General features: G+C 40.4%; 2 protein-coding genes across 3 annotated transcripts in view; one reads left to right on the top strand and one right to left on the bottom strand.

Annotated features, from left to right (window-relative positions):
- Positions 1–2342: 2342 nt before the first annotated feature.
- On the top strand, positions 2343–17552 carry DLD (dihydrolipoamide dehydrogenase). Of its 2 annotated transcripts, XM_067316172.1 has the most exons (14): positions 2343–2451; positions 3293–3368; positions 4120–4199; positions 7219–7287; positions 9633–9702; positions 10083–10183; positions 10528–10671; positions 10827–10928; positions 12044–12234; positions 13339–13509; positions 13921–14110; positions 14515–14652; positions 16293–16382; positions 16495–17552. In XM_067316172.1, exons 1-14 carry the CDS (start codon positions 2413–2415, stop codon positions 16558–16560), a joined length of 1527 nt encoding a protein of 508 aa, XP_067172273.1. In that variant the 5' UTR covers positions 2343–2412; the 3' UTR covers positions 16561–17552. The 2 variants fall into 2 exon arrangements, with proteins under 2 accessions (XP_067172273.1, XP_067172280.1); XM_067316179.1 differs by lacking the exon at positions 7219–7287.
- A 2160-nt stretch (positions 17553–19712) lies between these two features.
- The window catches only part of LAMB1 (laminin subunit beta 1), a 45462-nt gene continuing 44781 nt past the window's right edge, over positions 19713–20393 (bottom strand). Inside the window, exon 33 of the mRNA XM_067316151.1 lies at positions 19713–20035. Coding sequence (XP_067172252.1) covers positions 19899–20035 — 137 coding nt within the window. The 3' untranslated portion in view covers positions 19713–19898. The remainder of the gene's footprint in view (positions 20036–20393) is intronic.

Here is a 20393-nt window from a genome sequence, read left to right as displayed (position 1 = left end):
CTTCACATCTTCCACCAGTCCTTCTTTGTTTGTTAGTACGAGGTCCAGCAGCACACCTCTCCTCCTTGGCTCCTCCACCACCTGTGTCAAGAAGTTGTCACCAATGCTCTGCAGGAACCTCCGGGACTGTTTGTGCCTAGCTGTGCTGTCTTTCCAGCAGATATCAGGGTGGCTGAAGTCCCCCATGAGAACCAGGGCCTGGGATCGTGAGGCTACTTCCAGCTGCCTGTAGAAGGCCTCCGCCACTTCCTCTTCCTCATCAGGTGGCCTGTAGTAAACACCCACAGCAGTGTCACCTCTGTTAGCCTGCCCTTTGATCCTTACCCATAAGCTCTCGACTCGCTCTTCATCCACCCCTAGGCACAGCTCAATACATTCCAGTTGCTCTCTCACATAAAGAGCAACTCCACCACCTCACTTTCCTGGCCTGTCTTTCCTAAAAAGCACGTAGCCATCCATGACAGCACTCCAGTCATGCGAGCTATCCCACCATGTCTCTGTAATGGCAATGAGATCATGGCCCTGTGACTGCACACAGATCTCTAGTTCTTCCTGTTTGTTCCCCATGCTGCGTGCATTGGTGTACAGGCATTTCAGAGGTGATCAAGTACTGTGAAAACAAATTAGTCTTGCTCTGCTACTCTTCCTCCACAGGTAATCAGTGTTTTACATTTTCAGATAATGATATCCTGAGGTGCAAGTAACAGAGGACAGTTGAAAGTGGGTCTCTCCTTCTACAGAACAGGTAGTCTGGAAGAATGGAAATGGAATGGAATTAAACTGTGTGAATTATAAAAATGTCTCAATATTCTAGTTCAGTTTTTTTCCCCAATTAAATGGAGAGTAATTATTCCAGGTCACTTGAAATTTGTTTCTTTCCAAAGCGAAACAGCTTAGCTTTTATATTCTGAGTATTTTGACATTTGAATTTGGAAACATTTCACTGTCATTTAGAAGAAAGAGGGAGGTTGCATTCTGAAAAATGAAATATTTTGACTTTCTACATCTGTTTTCAGGTTTGATTCATATGATGTGAATCTGTGAAATTCTTTGCTTGATCTGAATATTCATTTTAGGGCTGTGTAAGACCACAATCTGCACAAGGAGCTGTGCAGCCACAGGCCTGCTCCTGCGTCTCATGAATCAAGAGCATCCTTCAGTGAGATGTGGTAGGGTGGGAAGAAGCATAACACTATGACACCCCCTGAGCCTGCATCTGCAGAAAACTTGCTGCTTGGGGTTTTGCATTTAGCTCTAACAGTGATGCTTCTGCAGGTGAGGAGCTTGGAGGCTGGGTTTAGCTTCAGGCACATGGACATGTGCTCGGGAAGGGCAACCTGACAGTGTCAGGATTGGAGCCGTGCAACCCCCCCGACCAAACTGCACATCCGCACTGCATGCAGCATGGCCCCACGCAGCAACTTGGCCCATCTGAAACCTACAGGTCTTGCTATGAGCTGAGCAATGACATGACCTCTCCCTGTCCAGCCAGTGGCCACTGCTTGCTCCACCTTCCTCTTCACTGGCAGCCCAGCATCTGGCCCCCACTGGACCTTGCACCCCAGCACCTTTGCATCCCTGCATCCTTACAGCCCTGCATCCTCATATCCCTTGCATCCTTGTACCCCATACAACCTTCCCAGCATCCTTATACTCTGCATCCTTGTATCCCCTGCATCCTTGCACCCCTGCATCCTTCCATCGCATGCATTCTTGTACCCCATTCATCCTTGCATCCCCAGCATCCTTGCACTCCCGCATCCTCGTATCCCATGCATCCTTGTACCTCATGCACCTTTGCATCCCAAGCATCTTTGCACCACATACATCCTTGTACACCTACATCCTTGCACCCCAGAACCCTTGCACCCCCAGATCTTTATACATTATGCATCCTTGCACCCCCAGATCCTTGTACACCATGCATCCTTGCATTCCCAGATCCTTGCACCCCTAGATCCTTGTACACTATGTATCTTTGCACCCCCAGATCCTTGCATGCCCAGATCCTTCTATACCATGCACCCTTGCACCCTTGCACCCAAGCACCCTTGCACCCCCAGGTCCTTGCAGCCCTGCACCCTTGTACCACCTGCATCCTTGCACCCGCAGCACTCTTGCACCCCTGCGCCTTCCCTAGGAGCCCGACCGAACCTGGGCTCTGCCGCTTTAAGAGGCTCATCTGCATGCCCCGCCCCATCCCGCCCCTTGCACCGCCCCCGGGGCGCCGCCCCCGGAGCTGCACCGCGAGGCCGCCTCCTCCAGGGGGCTCCGTCTCGCGGCACCGCCCGCCCGGGCGCGCGGCCTGGTTCCCCCCCGCCCCCCCCCGGCCGCAGCGCGCCTGCGCGAGTCCGCGGAGTCCTTGGAGCGGCGGCGGCGGCGGGCGCGGGCCTGGGCCTGGTGGCGGCCGACATGCAGCGTTGGGGCCGCGTCGCCTGCGCGCTCGCCCGGGTACGGCGCCGCCGCGGGGAGGGGAGGGGAGGGGAGGGGCGGGGGGGCTGCGCCGCGCCGCGCCGCGCCGCGCGGCCCGGGGCTGGGTCCCCTCCGATCGCCGCCCCTCGCCGCGCGGCCCGGGGCTGGGTCCCCTCCGATCGCCGCCCCTCGCCGCGGAGCGGGCGTGTGGCCCGGCCTGGCCTCCGCCATCGGCGGCGGAGAGCCGTCCCGCTCGCGGAGCGCGCCCGGCCCGGCCCCGGCAGCCCCGGCCGCCGCGGAGGGCGGAAAGGCCGGGACCGGGGCACCGCCAGGCCCGGGCGAGGTCTGGGGGGCGCGGCGCGGCGCGGCCGGCGCGTTACGGGATCAACGGGCGGCGCCGGCCCTGCCCGGGGCCCTTGCCGGCTGCGGGGCCCTTGCCGGCTGCGGGCGGCGCTGGCGGCCTCGGGGCGCCCCCGCCTCCGCGCTGCAGCGGGCCTGCGGCCACGGGGCGCGCCGCCGCTCGGCGAGCCGGGCTCTCGCCTCCAGAAACGCCCCGAGGGGAGACGGGCCAGCAGGGCTCTTCGTCGGCTCCTCGTCTGGCCTCGCTCGTGCCGATAAGGCGTTCGAGAGCCCCGCGGTGAGGGGAGGAGAGCTTGCGCAGGCCGCGGGGCTGGCGCGGGAGCGGCTGCCGTGGCTGGTTCGGGCTGCAGCGCAGGTGGGCAGCAGAGCTGCTGCTGCTCCTTGTCGCTGCCCACCCAGTCCCGCTGTTCCTCTTGTGGGTAATTCCTGACTGTAACTGGTCGTCCAGTGTCGCTGAATGTTTACTTTCCTGGAGGAAAACTTCAGCTTTTAAAATTGTGTGTTTTCCCCCCATTTCTAGAGAAGCCATTTTGATCGAATTCATCACGGCCTGCAGGGAGTTTGTGCAGTGTCGCAAAGGACCTATGCCGATCAAGGTAACCCGTTGTTCGAAAAATTTCTTTGAGGCCGCAAAGCAGTGTTTCAAACCGAGGAGTTGGTCTACCAGGTGACAGTGGAACTTGTTTCAGCATTGGGTTCTTAGATCAGAAATAGTGGCTTATCTGTTATATTTGCTATCTACCTCAAGCTATAAATAGAAGTTAAACTTTATGTAACACAAGAAGAGTAGTGGTAATTCATATGCCAAAGGAGATTGTGGTTGCAAGAAATGAGTTAGGTACAAAGTTCGTAGCTTCTGCTGCATTCATAATCAATAGAGCTTACATAGTTATCCATTTCCACCCTATTTTCTCCATTATAAACTAGTGAGTCTGTGGCACTCAGTGAGCATTTATCTTTACACTAAATATTAGTAGAAAACATGTTGAAAAAGTTGAAACTGTCAAAACACCTTATGTCAAATTCTTACAGGATTTATAGGAAGAGGGGTGGGTCTTCAGTTTCTTCATTTGATTTTACATAATTTTCCTGGTAAAATATAAAAGTGGTTATTTTTACTTGCAGAGTGAATACTTCCAGGCAACTTTTCTTTTTGTCCAGAAGGATACTCTCCAATGTGAAATGTAATTTATGTATCTAAACTTTATTAAGTTGCATCATTTTTACAAGCTGTTTTTCTTTTCGCTTTCTCTTTTTTTGATAGTTATCTCAAAAATGATAGACTGATATTCCTGCAATAAAATTTTAATTGCTGAAACAAATAACTCAAACTTTCTCTTGTTTCAGTTGATGCTGATGTCACCGTTATTGGATCTGGTCCTGGAGGGTATGTTGCTGCTATCAAAGCAGCTCAGCTTGGATTTAAGGTAAGATGAGACCTTTCAGTTACTGAAATAGCAGAATATTCATCCAGGTGAACTTGGAAGGTGTTGTGTGATACTGAAAAACTGAAATTCTTCTGTCACATCTTGGATCACCAGATGCTGTTGACATACCTGTAAACCTGTAAAGTTACCTTACTTACCCAGATTATGAAGGAATTGAAATAGAGGAGTGAAGGTATTGCTATATATACCCATGCTAGGCAGGTGGCGAAGCTTCTCAGGTTAGCTTGCTTTTGAATAGTGACTGGAAGGGGTAGTTGGGGAGGGTTTATGCTCTTGAGGAACAGGGGGGAGAATGCTAAGAAGGAAAAAGGCAAGGCAAAAAAATAGAGACAGTGACAAAAAAGCTGATAATAAAACTACTGCGAAGTTCTGAAAAACAGACTGAGGGAACTCAAATGAAAAAACAATATTCAGCTGACATACTTTTTGGATGTGAGCAGGGGAATTACATTGCCATGTGAGAATTTTAGAGGTGAAAATATGTCTATAGAAATACTGTAGCATTTAAACTTACTTATGCTCATCTGTTTTTTTTTCTTCTGTTGTCTTTGAATCCTCTCTGAAAGAGGCAGCTTTATCTGATCTGTACTAATGATGTGTCATTGAGATGAGTATCATAGGAGAACTGCATAATGCATTGCAGATTTTCTAAATTTATGGAGATACTGAGTGATTTCAGCAGGGTTTTTTTTTTTTTTTACTTGTTAATGTGAGACTGGCCTAATCTCTTGGCACTTGGCATTATTATTTTTTTTCTTAATTATTTTGAAATATGAGAAGGCAGTGCCAGCAGACTTGAGCACGTTTCCACTGGCTGATGTGTCCCAATGCTTCTGAAGTATGACAGCTGAACTTTATGACAAAAATGAGTTAATTAGAAAACCTGATTAGGACAGGAGCTACTGTTTATGACCGGAGTTCCAGAGTTAAACACTGGAACAGGGGCCCCGAGACTGTATAATCTCCATCCGTGGAGATTTTCAGAATGTGTCTGTATAAGGCCCTGAGCAAACTGATCCAGCTTAGAAGTTAACTGCTTGGAGCAGCAAGCTGTATTAGATGACCTACAGAGGAGGTCCATTCAACCTAAACTTTTCTGTAATTCTAAATGTTGTCTCCCTCATTAGTTATTATTCCAATGAACAACACCTGAGTTTCAGTGATGCCTCTGTGTAACTTCACCAAAACATTAAATATTTGGGTTTGCATTAAGAACTTCACATCTGCCTGTGACCTAGTGCAGATAACTGAGTTGTCTTTATCCTTGTTTGTGGAAATTTTTTTCCCTTTAATAAATAAATATTCTTGTTTTTAGATATTTCCTGTCTCTGAGCTATTAAGTACCTGAAAAAAGTTTTTAATAGAGGCTGTCAGCCATATTAGTTTATGCTCATCTCTTCCGAAGCATCTTTTTATGGCTATATGCCCGCTTCTCTTGGAGCAATACTTTCCTTAAGTGCTTCGTATCTCTGACCAACAATAGGATGCCTTATATAAGGAGGGAAAGAAGTGTCTGGAGTTTTGGTTTTTGTCATGGCAAACAATAATTTTGTTACACTGTTTTACAGCCAGTTAGAGTGGGCAAAATATTTGGATATGCTTCTGTGTGTCACCTGTAGCATTGAAGAAGCATGAATAATGTTTTTACTATCTTTTAATATCTAATGAGATGCTTTTGTGAGACTGGCAAAAGGATAGACTCTATAGTTACTCATCCAAGTTAAAAACCTGAGTGTGCTCTACTGAACTCTGCTGAATTTTAGTGCTACCTGTGTTAGCACAAGCCCAGTCCCTGTTAAGACCTTGCATCACCACCGCAGCATCCCATGGGATGCCAGCAGCATCCTCTGGGCGTTGGCTTCTCAGCAATTTTAGTTAGCCTTATGGGTGAAGTGGAAAGTGGGTGAGGCAGAACCTCCTCATCAGGTAAAGGTAGGAGCTGTCTGGTGCTGTTTGATCCATAGTGCAGCTTTTAAAGCCCTTGGATCATTTTTCATGCATTCATGTACTCAAAACAGGAGGAAGGATGAATAGGGGATCAAGATGTCTCAGTGTGTTTTTTCTGGTTTGATATGGTGAATGCTGCTCTTCCTGTTATCATCACCTCTGCTTTAGCAGAAAAGCAGCAATTTAAAGAAATGGTGGAAGGCTTTCATCTGGGGTAGTCACTTAACAGCAGACTCGAATGTAAATGGCTGTAAACCAGGGAACTCTTATTTTGAGCATGCACAACCCTTGCAAAAGAGGAGAGGGCAGTTCTTTTGCCCTTGTGCAAAGGGTTTACCATGCTATTCCCTTCTTCCCCTAAATGATCTGGTTTTACTTGAGGTTTGTTCCTCATTTTTTCCTTTGCCCACTTTGATGTTAGCAAGTTGGTGGGACGGTCATGAAATATTTTCCATCCCTTTTGCTTTTGACCTTATTATTGCTTGGCTCTGCTTTACTTGAATTTTTCTTTAAACGTATTGGCACAACTTTACAGAAATGAGTCTTGCAGGATAGCATGTTTAGAGAATGGAATGTTATTTGTGGTTGGGTGTTTTGGAGTTTTGTTTTTGTGTTTTTGTTGTTTTATTATTATTAAGAGAAGATTACTTATTAAGATTTTAACTTGTACTGGTCCATTTCTCTGTTTTTTTGTGATTATTTGTTTTTAGGAATCTTATCATGATTTGCATTTTTCCCTTTTTGTGGTTTGTTTTTTGAATTGTAAGGGGATCATCTTTCAAGAAACTGAATGTTGTATTTAATTGAAACAACTTTGTGGATTTTTGAAGTTGGGGAACAGCACTTGGATTTGTATGAAAGTGTACATGGTGTTAATGGGGAACGTGGCTCTGTTCTGGTAATGAATGTTGCTTCAAAGAGCCATTTTTGTGTTTTAGATTAAACAATTGAAGTAGGGGAAATCTGAGCCACAAATTAAATCTACGAATGAAAATCATAAGACACTCTTAGAGGAAGAATTACTATATAAATGTCTTTGTCATTCCCTCAGACTGTCTGTGTAGAGAAAAATGAAACATTAGGTGGAACCTGTTTGAATGTTGGATGTATTCCTTCCAAGGTAAGTGTACCTAGTTTCTCATAACTTCATAAAAACAATAGTTATGTGCATCACTTGAAAAACTTTAATCTTTTTTCAAGGTAACTCTTTGCTACTGGGATTAGAATGAAAAAGGTAGTACTTTTTACTTTCCAAAAAACCCCCAAAACCCAGCATTATAGGTGTCTTCATCTTGCAGTTGGACTACTCTTTCAAAAACCACCTAGTTGAGACAACAAGCCTCTGGACTTCGCCAATTCTTAGGAAGCTGTTTTGCATTCCACCAAAATGCTTGAAGACAGTGTTTGCTTTTTTCCCCTAATAATAAACTTGTTGCTCTGACCAAGTTCCTTATTTAGGTACTTTTTTGTTTTTGTTTGCTCCTGATTTTAACTATAATGTGGTGTTGCTTTGTGCTGTGATCCTTTAAAAATTTAAGTGGGAGTTTGGATTTACAAAGCTGTTGGTGTGCTATCAGAATGAAACTCTGCAGGAACAGACTGAATGTTAAGAACCCCTGAATGTCTGAGAGTTCTTATCTTTTTATCTGTCTGTCTTCCTGGAACTATGTTGATGGTTCTATGATTGTCACCTTGCCTTTGTCTTAATGGAATAATGCAAGGCTATGGAAGCTGGAATTACACCAGAGAGCGGATAAGCGTTCTGAAGCTGTGTGCTGTTGCTTTGTGCAGTAGGGAATGCTGTATATAAACAGTTCCTCCTCCAGATTGTCAAGCTCTGATCAAGTATGGTGCTTGTTTTGAAACCTTATCCTCACTGTTTGTTTCACTGCAAAGTGCATTCAAAAATAACTGTCTTACTCTAATGGTTATTTTCTTACTTTGCTCACCACACTGGACTTCTAAAGTGTTGCTGTCATGTAATACTTGCAGATGCAGATCTGGATTATCTCAATGAAAATTTTGAACTCTTCTGTTTTCTTGAACGTTAGTGTGTCTGCTCAGAGAGGTTCCATTACCATCAGAGGAGGAAATACAGTATAAATACAAAATTTAAAAAAGATATATTAATTTGCCTAAATATGTGAGTAATAGCTCTAATTAAGCTCAGAATATCTTTCTATAATGAGGAAAAATTGAAGAATTAGGTGTAGATCAGCACAGTGTTACTTTAAAAGTTGCAACTCTTTTGGGATCTACTTAAGTAGCTTGTCCTTTTTAAGTGAAACTTTGGGGTTTTTTGTTAATCCTGTGAAGTTTCTTAGGAAAATGCTTTTGAACCTATGGCTAGACTTGGATGCTATCCAGAATTTATTTTTGAATGGCAGAAGACTTCTTAAGAAGTGGGTGTGTAGTCTGTATACGCAGACACAATATAAAATTATTTGTTCATGCCTTTCCAAAATGCCACTCAGGATAGTACATCAGGCATGGATTTTTTTTCTTTGTAATTACTGACATCTAACGCTGTGGTTGGGTGTTCACATAATGTTTTGGTTGTTGTAGTTTCAAAATTGTGGCGGTTGTGTAAAATGAGCAAATTAATTTTAAGAGTGAGACTTGCTAAGACTTATTCACAAAAATGTAATTATCTTAATCTGACAATATTAATTTTAGTCGTGTGCATACAGAAGGCAGCTATCTCCAAATGCTCAAAATGTTGTTTGAGTTTATTATAGTGCATGCTTTAGATTTCAATCTGTGTATACTTCTACTGTTTTGCTTCTTGGAAGTACAATGAGGGACAAAACATGGTTTTGCATTTCACACTGCTGGTTTATAAGCGTTCTTGTCAAAGGACTGTTCTAGTTTTATTTTTAAATTGTGAATAACCAATGACCTGCATTAGCTCTAAGCTATCTAGCTCCAGCTCAACTAATTGTGCAGTTGCAGTAACTTTAGCACAATAACTCAGCTATAAAATTTAACTCAAATGTCTACACTAAAATTTCAAGAGATTTCAGTATAGATTTTCCCCATCCAGTTTTTCTGTAGCCTCTTGTTCTTTTTGACAATTAATCTCTTGTCTGAGGTAATTTGGAAATTCTCCTGCAAGTCTGCTGTGAGTCAGTCATCTTTCTTTTCTCTACTGAAAGTCTGTTCCTATTTTTTTTAATCTCGGTGGAGTAATTTCCAGTCTCTCTGGTGAAATGAGTGAAAAAAGATAGATGTGAATTTAACTGTTCGCTCTTTTTGTATGTTAAATATATAACTGTTCTATAAAACACTCAAAATCTACTGCGTACAATTGTTGTGGCTGAAATATACCTTTTTAAATATGTCTGTCAAACTTCCTTAATAGTGAAAACGTTTTGCAAATAACCTTAAAATTTTTTACTGGTGGTAATAATGAATTCAATTGCAAATATGTCCCAATTCACGTTTTATTTTCTTTGTGTATTTTAGGCCTTGCTGAACAACTCACATCTGTATCATTTGGCCCATGGAAAAGATTTTGCTAATAGAGGAATTGAAAGTGAGTGTGTAGAGCAAACTGTCAGTACTTGTTTGATGTCAGTGGTCTCTATCAACAAATGTTATAGTTCAAATCTGACTATTCTACTTCTAGAAGAGTTGGTCAGAAAACTTCGCAGACTTAAAAATAATCTCTTGTCTGACAACTGGAAGGCTAGGGATGTGTAGGTACTCCTTGAATCCTAGATAGATAAGGAATATTGGAAGAGTGTAATACTGCTTTTTAACGTATCAGTTGTTGAATGTTACCATTAGCATTTAATAGAGCCATGCAACACATCTTTCTGTGTCAGAGCTGTTACTTGTTTTTGTGTTGTGTCCTGTAAGTAAAAACACTGAAATGCTTCATATGGGTGCTTTTTTTTTTTTTTTAAACCTTAGTTACAGGAATGCGTTTGAATCTAGAGAAGATGATGGAACAGAAGAGTGGTGCAGTGAAGGCCTTAACGGGTGGAATTGCTCATTTATTTAAACAAAACAAGGTTAGTTTGGGTTGCATACTGAGGTATATCTGATTTTTCTGATCCAAGTTTCATGCTTTATACACTGTCACATTCTTGTTACGTAAATTTGAGTGACCGACTCGGCAATGGCAGAGTCTGAATGCTTCACTTCTAGGATATTTTAAATGAACAGTTCAGTTTGTTCTTAAATCTACTTAAAAGAGAACAGTATCAAATTACTTTGTAATTTGTACCAGATAGCGATGCAAAAGTTAGTGTTAGCAGAAAATATGAGCTTCTCTAGAGCATTAGTGAGATTCAGATTAAATATAGAGTACCTTACTTAAATTGAATCTGAATTTACTGTGTTTTGATTAATAAAGGTTGTGCATGTTTCTGGGTTTGGAAAAATAACTGGCAAAAACCAAGTCACTGCAACCAAAGAAGATGGCAGCACACAAGTTATCAATACAAAGAACATCCTTATAGCTACAGGTTCCGAAGTTGCTCCCTTCCCTGGAATTACTGTACGTATTAGGAATCTTAGTGGTTCTGATTTTCAGCACACTTAACGTGTAATAATATTTTGCATCTGATTATTTTTCACCTTCTGTGAGTTTTATATGCAGTATATAGAAGAGACTGTAAATCTCCCTTTGTGGATTTCTTTGTCTGTCATTAGATTGATGAAGATAATATTGTATCATCTACTGGTGCACTATCACTAAAAAAAGTTCCTGAAAAGATGGTTGTCATTGGTGCAGGAGTCATTGGTGTGGAACTGGTGAGAGGACTTTTAAACACTTGATCTTTAATTTATAAAGAAACACTTTTTTTAAAAATTTTTGATTGTTTTTTTTAGCACTTAACAAAAAGCTGTTTGTTTGAGGGATTTTGTAATGAAAATATTCAGATGTTGTAGCCTGCTGGCTCCCTTTTCTACCTGAAAATGTGGGATAGGTGTTGTAGGATAAGTATTCCTGCAGCTAGTTAGCCAAGTAGAGAAATAAGAGAGGAACATATAGGATAAGGCCATCCTATACTGGTTTTGGGGGGTTGACTTTCACTGAGGTTTGTATCTGATGTATATGTAGATAAGAGAACTTCCTTTTTTTTTTTTTTTTTTTTTTTTTTTATTAAGGAAAATTCATTTTAGGCCATATTAAATTCTTGTGTTATATACCAGTTAATCCCTGAAAGTTTTGATGTGATGTGATTGCACCCGTTATATCTAATAACCAAAGGAGTGGAGACTTTGTAGTTCATTTTGGTCTGACTCCTTTTGCCTTGTACTTACCTGGTTGAAGAACAGCGTATATTTGTTGGTCTTTCAACTGCTTGAAAATTTACATATCTGCTTAGTGGTCACTTGGCCTGCTGACCATAAAGGAGGGAAAAAGTAAGCAGAGTGAAATACTGTGTTGGATGGATGTGGGTAACTTGAGGTAAGCGGGTGCATAGGATTTTTGTTTCAGAAGCTGCTGTTAGTGGCTGTATTTATAAATGCATACAGAAGTAGCAGTAGTTATATACTTCTTTTATTGCATAAATAATTTCCCTAACATAACATTGTTTCGATTTAGCTTGCAGTAATATTAGACCACCACAAATAACTTCCTTTGGGCTTTCTGAGCTACACTCAGATTTTCGATTTTGAACTTTTATATACCTATAACCTAAAAGATACCTATTTTATATTTAATTACTTTGTTAGCTGTGAAAGGCTGGTGAGAGGGAACGTATTTTGTCTATTCTGTAGTGTTTGTAAAACTGAACAGTTTGCTGTTGTATGTTGCCCCTCTTCTGCAGAGTTTACGAGCTAAGTGGTAAATGTTAAGTAAAGAAGCCTCAAGTTTTCCTTTCAAAAACTCTTCTTCAAGTATATTGTTGTGACTGCAGGGTTCAGTTTGGCAGCGCCTTGGTGCAGATGTGACAGCTGTTGAGTTCATGGGCCATGTTGGTGGAATGGGAATCGACATGGAGATCTCTAAAAACTTCCAACGTATTCTTCAGAAACAGGGACTTAAGTTTAAACTAAACACCAAAGTTACTGGTGCTACCAAGAAGCCAGATGGAAAAATTGATGTAGCGTAAGTGTTTTACATCAAACTAAAGGAATGCTATATATCCCTCCACCCATCCCTTGAAACCTATTTAAAAGTAGTCTGATATATCTCCAGTTATGTCCTTGTCTCCAAGTAAGTGTGATAGGGATTTGATTGCTTCAGAGCAAAAGTAAATGAAACTACCCTGGAGTGTCTTTTAATGACAAAACTCAAACCTTCTGGAGGCTTGTATGTGAACAGCTAATGTAGAAACATACAAAGCAAATTTGCTTTGTAAAAGTCCATGCCTGTACACTACTTCTGTTCTTTTGCTTGTTGATGTATTCTGTGTGCGGGCTGTTTACATAAATTGTGCTTGGAATTTTGAGAAAATACTTAACGTTACTAACAGTAGGTTTAAGTGGTTTGTTAATTCACTGGGGTCTTAACATGATCAATTTTAGTTTCTCTGTCTCCATACCTCAGGATAGTCTGTCTTTCACTGTTGTAAAAGTCGTAGATTTGGGCCTCATATGTACTAGGCTGATGCTGGCTGGGTGTCGTGTAGCCTGTGTCTGCATTTAGTATTTCATTTTGGTTCAGGAGTATGCTTTTGAAGCAAGTTTCCTAATTATCCTCACCATGCTTTGGTTCACTCCTGTGCTCTCAGCATATGAACCAAATTTGTTTTGGATGCAGTTAAACCAGAAGATGCACTTGAGGAATGCACCTAACGCATGGCAACTGCAAACAGGTGGTCAGTTCTTAGGCCAAAAGCGAGCTTGCGCATCCCACCCTTCTGTCCCCAAAAGACATATAGTTTGGATGTTGAGTACTCAGCACCAAGACACTTTGCTCTACAGATTTGCTCCTATCAGGCCATGCTAATTGCTAATGGATATGTAGCCTGAGTTTCTGGATGTAAAAACAGAGTTACTAACAAACGTAGGAGCAGTTATTGTCCCTTTCTCCCTCTTTCACACCTCAACTCCTGCAGGGAAGAAGGGAGCGGGGGGCAGACTGAAGGTAAGTGGTGTGGGTGCCAGATTCAGCCAGTAGGTCACCATCTGGATCATACTGATTGCTTGTCAGAGAAGCATAACACTGAAAGCTTACAGCTTAACACTTTTGTTCCTTATTTTTCTGTAGTGTTGAAGCTGCTGCTGGTGGCAAGGCAGAAGTAATAACTTGTGATGTGCTCCTAGTTTGCATTGGTAGACGTCCTTTCACAAAAAATCTAGGTCTTGAAGATATTGGAATTGAACTTGATAAGAAGGGCAGAATCCCAGTCAATAACAGATTCCAAACCAAAATTCCAAAGTAAGTAATATCAAATATTATTTTCTGCTTTTTTTAAGTAGAACTCTAAAAAAAATTAATCTACAAAAAACATTTTTTTCATTTTTAATTATTGAATATAGTTTTCTGTAGAAAAGGAAAACTCAAAACGTCTATTTATTTCAGCAAATAAAGATATTTAGTCAACCTTGAAAGTTTTATAACTTAAAAGTTACTGTGCGTATTTTATGTTAGTGGTACTTTTTGGAATGTGGTCATTTGGTGAAAACTGTCCCTTTATACTCTCCGTATGTCTTCTGAAATATATTACTTTAATTTTATTAGTTTTCTGTTTTAAGTAATACATTTTAAATTGACCCTTACATAAAAGGTAGACTAGTGGTGCTAGGACATATTTAAACAGTGTTTTGTTCTGTTTCATTGGTCTGATAGCATCTATGCTATTGGTGATGTAGTTGCTGGACCTATGCTGGCGCACAAAGCTGAGGATGAAGGCATTCTCTGTGTGGAGGGGATGGCTGGGGGAGCAGTTCACATCGATTATAACTGCGTACCCTCCGTGATATACACTCACCCTGAAGTGGCCTGGGTTGGCAAATCAGAAGAACAGCTGAAAGAAGAGGTACTGCTTTTCTTTCTTCTCAAAAGAAACTGGTTTGCCATCAAGAACATAGTTTCAATAGTCTAGTAGTGGTTATTCATCTGGTTATTTATCTTAAGTTTTCTAGGAAAATTTCTCATTCTGAATTTGTTGTGTAGGGTGAATGATTGAATGGTTCTTAAGACACGAGTCTCTCTCCTCCAGGCCACTCTCACAAGGATCGCAGTCCTCTTTAATGACTTCTGTTTTGTAAAGTTAGTATTGTCCCTTTTCTGATTATTCCTTTTTATATCCCTCTTAGTTCTTCTTTTTATGAATTAATTTTTTATTTTTATACTTATCCAGCTGTCCACATGGTTACATAATTCCTGTTGATCTTTCAGGTCATTAATTAACTGAATGTCAGTAACACATCTGTTTTGTAGAGGACAGAATACAAAATTGGGAAGTTTCCATTTGCTGCTAACAGTAGAGCAAAGACAAATGCTGACACAGATGGCATGGTGAAGATACTTAGTCAAAAATCAACAGACAGGATGTTGGGCGCTCACATTTTAGGCGCAGTAAGTATTGTAAACAGTGCTACTCTCTTTGTCTTGTCAGGTTTTTGATTTATTTAGTATTACGCAGTTGCAAAATAGTTACCAGGTTAGGAGAAAAAGAGGTGCTTATAAAAAGAAGGAAGGCTTGAGTCTCCCAAAGTCACTTTCCTGTACTGTTCTCTTCTGCAGTCGTGTTCTCCTCCCATTTTTCTGTTAGTTTGGAGTTGGACTCAGCTATGTTTTTTGCTCAGAAGTGCTGAAGTGGTTCAGTACTCTGACTGGTTGTTCTTTATGAATACTGCCAAATACTCAAAAGAACAAGCAGAAAGTATTGTGGCTCTTTAGATTTTTCTGAACTTTAGACTTCAGCAGAGTTGGTACCTTGTGCTGCAGTCACCAAATCTTACATCAGTAGCTTATGGAACTCTGAAAAATTCCTTGTAAAGGCTTCAAACCAGAAAACTGTGTTTGGGAAGAGGATCACTTTCCTCTGCACAGGTCAGAGTTTGTATCTTAGACCCTAATCTCTCCCTTTTCCCCCTCCCCCCCCCCCATCTTATCTGTTGAGTACTCTTTTCTTCCTAAAGATGTATTCAGGAACACTTCCATACATCTTTGTATGCAGTTTTCTTTACAAAAGACCACTCTTAAGACAGACTTCTCTGTTTTGCTGGAAAGGAAATTTTGTTCCTACGGTTACGTTGTCAGCACTAGAAGATCAGCACTGTAATATTCCTTTCAGAATTATTATTCAGTGATTATGTACACTGAAAATATGGAACTCTTGATATTTTAGTCTTTGGTTACCAGTGTTCTCTTCTATAACTGAATATAAGCTTTCATTACTAAATGTCAGAGACAAGTTAAAAACACTTGGAAGTACATTGTTACAGGTGCTTTGGTAGATAGGCTTTTTGTTCCTGAATCCAATAACTAATCCTTTCTAATGGGAATACATAGCAAGATGTTATGCTAGTTATTTTCTCTAACAATGACAGTCATTTAAATCCACATCCTCTTAAGAGAGCACAGCTCAGGGTTATCAGTATGAGACAGACAGCAATTTTCATCAATAAAGAGAAGAGGAGAGGTCTTATGATTGTGTATATGAATGGTAAGAAAATAACAGGAGATTTCACTGTTTTATTTTCAATGCCCCAAAGAAATATTTTCTGCGTAAATACTCAGGTACAACTCACATCTGCACCATCATTTTTATTAATGTAGTAACACTTTTGTTTAGCAACTATTGTCTGTTTAACTTCCCAGGAGGGCATTTAAAGTTCTGTGGGTGGGTTTTTTTTTGTTTTTGTTTTTGGTTTTTTTTCCAGAAATGATAATCTACAATAGCTTTGATCAGAATGTGGGCATTACCTGACCAGTATCTTGTTTAAAAATTGGGCATTTTTCACGACAGCCTTCACTAATCAAAGACCAAGTATTCTGATTTAGTATCTTTCACACTTACACTAGGCTTGAGCAGTTGCCAGGTAGCTTGAATACTTATAACTGATGTTAGAACACAGCTGAAGTGCCAGTTATGACTACTTTTTAGCAAAAGATGTTTATTGACAAGCCAGATACTTTCTAGTTAGTGATTCAGAAGAACCTGGACAACTGCATAGGGATTTAAGCTAATCACAGATAATGTTAAATTTCAGGGCGCTGGTGAGATGGTTAATGAAGCAGCTCTTGCTATGGAATATGGAGCATCATGTGAAGATGTAGCCAGAGTTTGCCATGCGCATCCAGTAAGTTTTCTTAAAAGAGCAAACGATTGAACACTGGGGTTGCATAGACATGCTATAATTATGTGCAGAGTAAATATTAATGACTTCTACCGTTTGTGTTTGCTCTCTACAGACAGTGTCAGAAGCCTTCAGGGAAGCAAACCTAGCAGCATCTTTTGGCAAAGCTATCAACTTCTAAAATGAAAGAGCAGTTCTTTGTACATATATAGTAAATGTCTGAAAATGGACTGTGGGCTTTTATGGAAGGATGAATCTGAGGATTTTAGGACTGAATTAAGTGAATCTTTTCATTTTAAGCAGCAAATATTTAACCAAATAGGGTTTGGGACAAGTTGACTTCTCCAGTCCCTTGTAAATTAAATACTTAAAATTACATGTTTATTTACTTTATGAATGTTGCAGAAAAACAGCCTGAAAGAACTCTCTTCTCTTTTTACAAAACCAAACATTTCGCTGCTGTGTGAGATAATCAGGTGTGCTGGTCAAAACTCTGGATAAGTGTCCAGCATATCTGGTGTATTCTTATTTGAAGTAGTGATAGACTAAACCAGTTGGATGCTGGCACTTAAAATGCCACTGTCACTTCCGCACAATAATATTGTGGTGTTTCCTTGTGAAAGGATTAACTTAGTATTTAACCTGTTTCTTCTAAAGTGTAAGTACAAAAATTTGTTTTGATCTAGTAGCATTAGGATTATGGGAGGGGCTCATATAGGTGGATTAAAACTATATTAACTTTTTTAAAAGAGAAAATTATTCCATTTGTGTGTGATTCTCCACACGTTTTCATATTGAAAACTCATCGGGGAAAAAAATCAAGTGCTGATGGAGAAATGAAGAACTGAAGAAAATTTAATCTTATTGCTACATATTCTTTTTTGTTTTTGAAACTTTTTCCATTGTCCACCTAACTTAAAGTAATCTCAAAATGCTGAAACTGGGTATTGAAGCAGTGCTGTTAACTCCAGTGGCATGAGGGTTATTCCTCTGCACTTTCCACATGTAAGGGCTGCAGTGTCAGCTCTCCACACAATTTAGACGTACTTTTTCCTCTCTCCTCTCCTCTCCTTTCTATTTTATGCTCTCTTTGCATCTCTTCTGTAATAAGAGAGCTTAATATGTGAAAGGTCTGTAGCCTTCCACTAATAAATATTTAACATGGCTGGAGAATCTTGGGGTTTTCTTTTTTTTATTTTTGTTGACCAGCCCTGACATTCCTGTTAGTGTCTGGGTTATGGGATAAATGAAGAAAATGGTGTCTTCAAATGAATGGCATCTTAAGAATACCTCTTTTGCATAGAGAATGTGCAAAATTCTAGTAGCTCATTTTAATTTTGTTCTGTGGGATGTCATTCCTTTGTTTGGCTCCTCTGCCTTGATTTGTACAGCAAAATCTTAACACATGCTGAAATCTTGTTCATGTCCTTTATTCATTACGCCAGTGGATGATGGATGAGAAATGTGCATTAAAGAAGTTAACAGCTACTTGGTTTTGCATATAGACAAGATGGTTGTATCCTCCCATCTCTTTTTCTTTAGAACTTCTCATTCAAGTATTGATCCATTATCCATATTGAATGATGGAAATGTATGTCAACACTACCGTTTTCTTAAGATTTCAGTTAATCAACCAGAAAAACTATTATTTTTTTTAACTGTTTTAAGTACAATATAGATGCAGATGGGAGGAAGCTAGGGCCTTTAAGCTTATCACCAGGCTGTGAGATAACCTGAGATATCCATGAATTGATGGAATAAATGAATTAAGGTGGATGTGCTTTCAGATGTTAGTAGGAAGCTGCTGAAGGTAAAGCAAAGGTGAGGTAATACTCTGGGAGGAAAACCAGATTCTCCTGATGGATCTGCCCACTTCTGCTTGCTGGTAAATGTTACGGAGTGTTAATCTGGAGCTTTGCCAGCTGTCCTTCATAGAAGACCTGATCTCTGAAAAACAGCTTTTTCCCCCCTTGCCCCATACTCCCAATAATTGTGACAGTCTTCCTTTTTGGCACTCTTACTACAGCTCCTCCTTGCGTTTAATCAACTCTAAATTCTCCCATCTCATTTTCCTCTTGTCAAATGAAATCTGGAAACCTTTGACCAAGAATACTACAGAAATTGTACTGGAAACTATGTTCTCCCAGCCACTTTGAAAAAAATTCAAGGCCTTGGATTGTTACTTCTCTATCCCTTTTGTGCTTCAGTTAAGTGTATAACGAGTGCTTGTAAAGGTAGAAATGAGAGGAGCTACTGAGCCACCTATAAGGGGTCTGACAGCAGTTAAGGCTGGATGTTGCAAAGTTTGCAGATGGTATTTTTAACAGATGCTAAATATACTGTCAGTGAACCAGTGTACGATGCCGATATGGCAGTCAGTTTCTGTGTTGGACTTTTTTGCTGTAGCATTTGTAACCTGTGGTGGTTTGGGGTAACTTTTAAAGTTACTGTTCCTCAGTTTGCTTAGGTGGTGCTGTATTCTGCCATAGTTGTCCTGACTAACTTTTGCTAACATTAGTATAGCTTACTGTACATCAAAAACAGCTGCTTGATCAAAGTATATATGCAGCTGTATTCCTCAGGTCTGAGTTAGCAGTCAGGATATGAAAATGCATGTTACAGTTGAGGAGGATGCTAATTTGTGCATATGTAGTTGGTGAATATTGGTGCAATACAGTGTAATTGTCTGAAGGGGCACTGTTCTCCAAATAATTTGGAGCTTATGTAGCTTATGGTGAACAACTGGATGGTACTCTTGCACTTAGTCTTTTATGTGTTTTTGATAAGTGCAAGCTGTCTTTAGAGAGCCTCTGTGCTGCTTTGAGAAAAGCCTATGTACAGCTCAACTGATTCACATTAAGTGCACTGTAAACAGTGTAGTTTCTTTTCCAGAGAGGCTTGAGCCTCCAGGCTTGGTTAATCACATAAATTTGGTGTTTAAATATAAACCATACTCACATCTTCAATGCTGTCCTCTGTTTCCACTTCACAAATCAAGGGTTTCATAATCAGTGCAATGAAACTTGTGTTAAGCCTAAATGGACATCACACAGAGGGTAAATATTCCTTTTAGATTATTAAGGTGGGGGAAATGCTAGCTAGCAACCCAAGGACAGTATGTCTTTATTCACTCTTAACTATGTTTTGAGAGATCATCCTGTATTTCACAGTAATTGGAGCCCTTACGTTGAATTATATAGTTGGAGCCAAGATTTTATTAGGATATTCTCTATCTAGGTTAAAAACAAGACTTTGCAGAAGCTAAAGGATTAATTGATTTACCATTTTGGCTACTGAAAACAAGAAGGCAGTTAATGAGTCATACTAGGTACATACAGTGATAAAAAAGTATTGTTTATTTTCAACATCAAAAAATTACTTGTCTTTGGTTCTGTGACTTAAAGTCAATATCAAACCTGTTCACTTTATCAGGTCTTAGTGTAATGTCAAAAAAGAGCTAGTGTAATACTTGTAAAAACCCATCCTGAACACATTTCATCAAGCATTTTCTGCCCCCATTTATAAGCAAGTGCTATAAACAGCAACTTTCTGGCTGATTGTCTGTAAGAGGGAGCGAACTGTCTCTTCCAGCTCCACCAACTGCTTGGCTTTGTCTTCCAGAACTTTTTGGTTGTTTTCATATGTATTCTCCAAGTCTGTCAGCAAAGGAAGGGAAAAACAGCTTCATCACGAGTGTTTTAATGCATTAAAATGTAAAGTAATTATTGTTATGGATAAACTACCGTTCAAATTTATTTCATTGTGGAAGAATGTGACTGGAAAAAAAAACACAAAGCCTTTGTATTTCTGGCACCTTTTTGTTTTCTTAATACTGGGACATAAAGCAACAAGGAAGTAATTTTCCATAAGTGGAAATCCAAAGTATTCTTTGATTCATGTTGAAAATAATTGTCATTATTCTCTATGGTGACTTTTACAGAACACTGAAAGGTTTTGGCTTGTTGTGGTCAAGACTAATTAGTGAGTCACTGTAACTGCAAGAGCAGCTAAGGG

Source organism: Apteryx mantelli, chromosome 1 (assembly GCF_036417845.1).
Source record: "Apteryx mantelli isolate bAptMan1 chromosome 1, bAptMan1.hap1, whole genome shotgun sequence".
In the NCBI taxonomy this organism is placed as follows: Eukaryota; Metazoa; Chordata; class Aves; order Apterygiformes; family Apterygidae; genus Apteryx; species Apteryx mantelli.
The sequence above is the reverse complement of the archived record's forward strand: the minus strand, read 5'-3'. Positions and strand labels throughout refer to the sequence as shown.